The sequence below is a fragment of the Bos indicus genome, chromosome 15, assembly GCF_029378745.1.
Source record: "Bos indicus isolate NIAB-ARS_2022 breed Sahiwal x Tharparkar chromosome 15, NIAB-ARS_B.indTharparkar_mat_pri_1.0, whole genome shotgun sequence".
Taxonomy (NCBI): domain Eukaryota; kingdom Metazoa; phylum Chordata; class Mammalia; order Artiodactyla; family Bovidae; genus Bos; species Bos indicus.
The window spans coordinates 24,705,069-24,712,211 of NC_091774.1; the positions used below are offsets into that span (position 1 = coordinate 24,705,069).

The window sequence follows — 7,143 nt, forward strand, 5'->3', positions numbered from 1 at the left end:
TGCTTTTTAAAAAAATTTTAAAGGTACATTGTGAGGGTAGACCCCAAGTGGATGCTGACCTGAAGGTTCTTGTCATTTTTAAGTGTCCATGGAACAATCTTCTTGTACTAGTGAGGCAGGGGAATCTTCCTGTGACATAAGCAAAGGAAATGAATTTGGGGTTGAGACAGGAAGCCATAATATCTTGAGAAGTGCCTCTCTCTAGAAGATTAACCAACTTTTGTTTGGTGGACCTGTCAGCCTCTCCTTGAAATCTAAATATTTATACTAACAAATGCCCAGTGAGGAAAGAAGGACCTGCAGATGAAATTCTTGAAAACTTGTAACAATATTTCTTGAGCAACTACTATATGACAGACACTGCTAGGCTGGGAATCCTAAATATGTGAATAAATAATCTCAGGAAAAAATATTGGTCATTACTATCTTGGAGGTAGTTAAGGGATTGATCCAGATATTGTGGGACCTAAATCTTACACAATTGTCAGGAGGGGGAGGACTCTTTAAGGAAAAGAATGTAAAATAAAAAATATAAAACCAAGTGCAGCCCTTGGAAGGGATCCGTACAAGTAACAGCCCTGGAAGCTTAATCTACCTCTAAGGAAGATACAAAGGGCAGAAGAAATATTGGAGGAGTATCCAGTCTCAGACGGAGAAGGCAGTGACACCCCACTCCAGTACTCTTGCCTGGAAAATCCCATGGACGGAGGAGCCTGGAAGGGTGCAGTCCATGGGGTTGCTGAGGGTCGGACGCGACTGAGCAACTTCACTTTCACTTTTCACTTTCATGCATTGGAGAAGGAAATGGCAACCCGATCCAGTGTTCTTGCCTGGAGAATCCCAGGGATGGGGGAGCCTGGTGGGCTGCCGTCTATGGGGTCGCACAGAGTTGGACATGCCTGAAGCGACTTAGCAGCAGCAGCAACCCAGTCTCAGATTGCATCAGGGAGGTTTCACAGTAAGAAGGAATCTGAATTAAGAATGGAAAGAGTTATCAGGTTGAAGTTCTGGAATCTTCTTCTAAGAAACTAAACTGTAGAAGTTCCACCTCTCCCTGAGCACTGGATAAGCTAAAGACTGTTCTTCAAATTTCCAGCAAAAGACAAGGAAGAGTCAGGAAGAACAGTAAAGAGCATAGGGAATGGAATGGGATTGCTACACACAGACAATGTACCCAAGTACAAGTGAACACTTGAATTAAGAAAAAGAAATTAACAGCTCTCAGATTAGAAGAATTAATATTGTTAAAATGGCCATACTACCCAAAGCAATCTATAGACTTAATGAGATCTCTTTCCAATTACCCATGAAATTTTTTCACAGAACTAGAACAAATAATGCTCAAGTTTATATGGAACAATAAAAGACCCAGAATTGCCAAAGCAATACTGATGAAAAAGAGAAAAACTGGAGGCATAACCCTCCCAGACGTCAAACAGTACTACAGAGCTACAGTAATCAAAACAGCATGATACTGGCATAAAAACAGACATATGGATTAATGGAACAAAATACAGAGCCCATAAATAAACCCATACACCTACCATCAATAAATCTTCGACAAAGAAGGCGAGAATATACAACGTGGCAGGGGGCAGGGGGTGGTGTATCTCTTCAGCAAGTGATGTTTGGAAAGCTGGACTGCCATGTAAATCAATGCAGTTCGAACACTCCATCATACCATACACAAAAATAAACTCAAAATGGCTTAAAGACTTAAGTGTAAAACATGAGGCCAAACAATTTCTAGATGAAACATAGGCAAAACATTTCTGACATAAATCATAACAATGTCTTTTTAGGTCAGTCTCCCAAAGCAATAGAAACAAAAGCAAAAATATGCAAATGGGACCTAATCAAACTTATAAGTTTTTGCACAACAAAGTAAACCATAAACAAAACGAAAAGACAACCTACACACTGACAGAAAATATTTGCAGATGATGCAACCAACAGGGGCTAATTTTAAAAATATACAGACAACTCATACAACTCAATAACCAAAAAATCACACAACCCTATCAAAAAAATTGGCAGAAGACATAGACATTTCTCCAAAGAAGGCATACAGATGGCCAAAAAGTAGGTCAAAAGATGCTCAAAATTACTAATTATTAGAGAAATGCAAATCAAAAGTAGTGCAATGAGGTTTGACCTCATACCACTTAAAATGGCCATCATCAAAGAGGCTACAAATATAAATCCTGGAGAGGGTGTGGAGAAAAAGGAACCCTTCTGTACTCTTGATGGGAATGTAATTTGATGCAGCCACTATGGAAAACAGTATGGAAATTTCTTTAAAAACTAAAAATAGAGTTACCATATGATCTACCAATCCCTCTCCTAGTCATGAGTGAGTGAGTGAGTGAAGTGGCTCAGTCATGTGCTACTCTTTGCGACCCCATGGACTGTAGCCTACCAGCCTCCTCTGTCTATGGGATTTTTCAGGCAAGAGTACTGGAGTGGGTTGCCATTTCCTTCTTCAGGGGATCTTCCCGACCCAGGGATTGAACCCGAGTCTTGGATAGAACCCGGGTCTCCCACATTGCAGGCAGATGCTTTACCCTCTAAGCCACCAGGGAAGCCCCAAGGCATATATCTTGAGAAAACGAATTTGAAAATATACATGCACCTCAATGTTGACAGCAGCACTATTTACAATAACCAAGACATGGAAGCAACCTAAATGTCTATTGACAGATGAATGAATTAAAAAAGATGTGGTATATATACAATGGGACATTACTCAGCCATAAAAAGGAATGAAATAATGACATTTGCAGCAATACAAATGGACCTATCAGAGAAAGACAAATATATAGTATCACTTATATGTGAAATCTAAAAAAAAATGATACGAATAAATTTATTGACAAGATAGAAATAGACTCACAGACAGAAAACAAACTTAGGTTACTAAAGGGAAAGGGGGAGAGGGATAAATTAGAAGTTTGGGTTTAGCAGATTCACATTACTACATACAAAACAGATAAATAACAAGGTACTACTGTATAGCACAGAGAACTATAATATCTTACAATAAACAAGAATCTGAAAAAGAATTTACATGTGTGTATATATATATATATTTATATAACTGTTGTGTGTGTATATATATATATTTGTATAACTGAATCACTTTGCTGTACACCAGAAACTAACACAACATTGTAAATCAACTATACTTCAATAAAAAATAAATTTAAAAAAAATTTTAAAGAAATTAGGGGACTTCCTGGTGGTCCAGTGGCTAAGACTCCATGCCCCCAGTGCAGGGGACCAGGGTTCGATCCCTGGTCAGGGAACTAGATCACACATGCCAGTACTAAGACCTGGTGCAGCCAGATATTTATTTTAAATTTTGTTAAAGAAATTAACAAATAAATGGGTTCTGTTTTTCCTTACCTGATCTCTTTTATAATTCATACTTATCCTGGTTTGTATATCTCCTAACTCACAGATTTTCACAAGAAAGGGCTCTGAAGAAAAGCCAAAGAAGGAAGGAACAGTGTCTGAAAGAACTCCTCCTGACCGAACATGTCTCACACACATGTGGCATGCCTGGATTCAGGAAGCAAAGTGTCAAACACAAATCTGGATGGATATAGTACAAGCAGACAGGGTTTCCAGGGAAGCATAATATTTTGCCATCGCTTTGATTAGAACATGTGGTTGCTGTAAAAGCAGCAGAAGGAGACTACAATTTAAAAGAGCATCCCATTTGTTTCAAGGCAGGATTAAAGGAGGGACGGGGAGCTGTGGCTGCAGGTATGGATGAAACAAGATTGCTATCAGTGAATTTCTGAAGCTGAGTGAGAGTACATGAGATTTCTTTATGCCATCTGCTCTACTTTTATCTATGTTTGAAATTTTCCGTAATAAAACATGAAAGGAAAGGAGACATTCCAGAAGATTCTGCTCACCTCTGTCCACCCCTACAAGACTGACAAGTTAATCAGGTTGCTTAAGCGTTGAGGTGTCATTCAGGTTAAGTCAAGGTACTGTTTTTTCAGATGCTTCCCCCTTACTATCCCACGCCCCCTTTTCACTTCCTAGTGTACTACAGGGGACTCAGATTAAAATGTAAATAGGGGAATACGTTGGTCAACACTTACGTCTTCAATATAATAAACCCCAGTTTTCTTTCGTATTTTGCCATAAAGATGAGCCCACAGCGGCGTGCTGTGTCACCAGTGCGCAGGCGCAGCGCAGGAAGCGTCTCTGTACGGGCGGGAGACCGCACAGGAAACATGAGTCCCAGCCGCGGGCTCAGGACTTGGATCTCTTCGTACCAGCTGGGGGACCTTGGCAAGCTCCCTAACCTGTATCTCACAGCGCGGGTGTGAACATTAAATAAGGACAAAGAATCTGGCCAAAAGTCTGGTTTTTAACCACACTCAGTAAATGCGAATTATTTCCTTTCCTGTCGGAGCCTGCCTCTTGTCAGCAGCAGCAAGTAGGAATGAAAGCTGGTGTGACTACCATCTATTTACAGCTGCTGTCAGCCGGAGACGGAGGTGGAAGCGCTTACCTCCTGCGATATTCTGGGTCTGAATAAACTCCTTGGATAGGAGATTTTTTTTTTTTTCTTTCTGCCTACGAAATCACGAAATGATTAAATCTGTAAAATGTATAAAATTTTGGGCTGGCCAAAAAGTTCATCTGGGCTTTTCCATTATATGTTATGGAAAGCCCCGAACGAGTTTTTTGGCCAACTCAATATATAGGCACAAATAAAAAACTATCCATGCTCTTACCACTAAAAATAACCATGGTTAACACGTTGTGGTATATTGTCACACACATATATGTATATATATATACACATATATGTGTATATATATATACACACACACATACATATTAATACATATATACATATACAAACACACATACATATTAATACATATAGATACAGATATATGCACTTTTTTGTGAAAGTGAACCTATATATTGTTTGGTCACTGTTTTTGTCACTTAACATATCAAAAACATTTTTCACGTCATTAAAATTTCTTCTACATCAATTTAAAACAGCTGCCTAAACTGTACATAATAATACACAATGATCAACACTAGTTCAAAGGATATTTTCATACATCTTTGTATATATTCACAATAAATTCTTGGAGGTAGGGTGTTGGGACAAAGTATGCATATATATCCTGGAGAAGGGCATGGCAACCCACTCCATTATTCTTTCCTGGAGAATATCATGGACAGAGGAGCCTGACAGGTGACGGTCCATAAGATCCCACAGAGTCAGACATGATTGAAGCGACTGAGCACGCATGCACCTGTGTATATATTTTAAAGTGTAAAAGGCTTCCCTGGTGACTCAGAGGTAAAAAATCTGCCTGCCAATGCAGGAGATGCAGGAGACATGGGTTCCATCCCTGGGTCAGGAAGATCCCCTGGAGAAGGAAATGACAACCCAGTCCAGTATTCTTGCCTGGAAAATCCTGTGGATAGAGGAGCTGATGGGCTACAGTCCATGTGGTCACAAAGAGTCGGACACAACTGAGCAACTAACCAAAAAAAACAACAAAAAGTGTAAATCATGATGTCATGTTACCCTCCGGAAAGATTACATTAAATGTGTACTCCCAGAACATCATTCTTGTCTTCTTGGACCTGGGGAGGAATTTTTTGAATGTACTCATCAAATATGTATTGATGGTTTACTATCTGACTATTTTGCCTCTCATGGGCCCCTCCCCCAGGATCCACCCCCACATCTAATCTTGGGCACACCCCCTAAACCCAAACATTGCCAAGTCCCTGGCATCAGCCGCCTAGAAAACTGAAACAGGAACCCTCCCCAAACCTGAAGGACCTTCTGCTCAGCTTCCCAAAAGTCCTGCCTGACGCCGTCACTGAGCCGCCTCTCCCCCTTTGCTTTCTGCCTTTATTCTCTGGTGGGAGCAACCATGTCCTGGAGTTTCCACGGGAAAATCCAGCTAGGGGGACTGCTCCTTTCTCTCCTTGGCTGCATCTGCTTATGCGTCACCACTATCCTTCCCCGGTGGAAGACTCTCAGTCTGGAGCTGAACGAAATGGAGACCTGGACCATGGGGCTTTGGGAGGTCTGCGTGGATCAGGAGGAAGTTGCCACCGTGTGCAAAGCCTTTGAGTCCTTCCTGTCTCTGCCCCAGGAGCTCCAGGCGTCCCGCATCCTCATGGTGGCCTCCCATGGGCTCGGACTCATGGGGCTTCTGCTCTCTGGCTTTGGGGCTGAATGCTTCCAGTTTCATAGGATCAGACGGGTGCTTAAAAGGAGGCTTTGCCTCCTGGGAGGGACTTTGGAGGCATCAGCTGCGGCCACTACCCTCCTTCCCGTCTCCTGGGTGGCCTACGCCACAATCCAAGACTTCTGGGATGACAGCATCCCTGAGATTGTGCCTCGGTGGGAGTTTGGAGATGCCCTCTACCTGGGTTGGGCTTCTGGTGTTTTCCTGGCCCTTGGTGGGTTACTCCTCGTCTTCTCAGCCTGCCTGGGAAAAGAAGATGTGACTTTTCCCCACATGGCTGTTCCTACAACAGCCCCACCATCCTGTGCTCCAGCAGAGGTATCTGATGGCTCGTTCTACCTAATGCCAAGACCTAGGACTCTGCTCATCTAGGACAAGCTTCTGCCAAGGAATCTCTGGGACAGAGGAATGTCAGTAGAATCCTTTTTCTTCCTTACCCTCTTCACTCTATATTTGTTTGCCTCATTTTAGGGGTGGTGGTCACTGTCCTGTTTGTTCAGGAATTTGACTGTCTTAGTGATGTGATGATCCTAATTTCAGAATGAAAAATCAAAGCACAGTTTCTAAAAGCATATTTATCTGATTTAGATTTTATTTACGTAACATGCTGTTAAACTTATGAATTATATACTTGATTCTTCTATTACCAAGGAAAACATTACAAAATTGCATCCATCCTAGAAAAACTAGTCTACTCTACATGTAGATAGAAAAGTTTAAGAATATACCTTGGCAACTGAAAATGAAATATTGGCCTAGAATAATACCTCAGGATTGGAACCCTCCTTGCCTTCATTTTCAGCTTCAGGTGCATGATTTGAAAGGGAGTGTCACAATATATCTTTGCTGTTTTGTAGATTCTTAATATTCCAAAGGGAAGACATATTCTTAT

General features: G+C 41.4%; 1 protein-coding gene across 1 annotated transcript; it reads left to right on the forward strand.

The window, feature by feature from the left end:
• The first annotated feature begins 5,930 nt into the window (after positions 1–5,930).
• On the forward strand, positions 5,931–6,623 carry CLDN25 (claudin 25). Its single transcript, XM_019974840.2, has one exon. It carries the CDS (start codon positions 5,931–5,933, stop codon positions 6,621–6,623), a length of 693 nt encoding a protein of 230 aa, XP_019830399.1.
• The last annotated feature ends 520 nt before the right edge of the window (positions 6,624–7,143 follow it).

Excerpts from the sequence above, each read along its gene's own strand:
- CLDN25 (XM_019974840.2), top strand. The coding sequence starts at position 5,931 with ATGTCCTGGAGTTTCCACGGGAAAATCCAGCTAGGGGGACTGCTCCTT.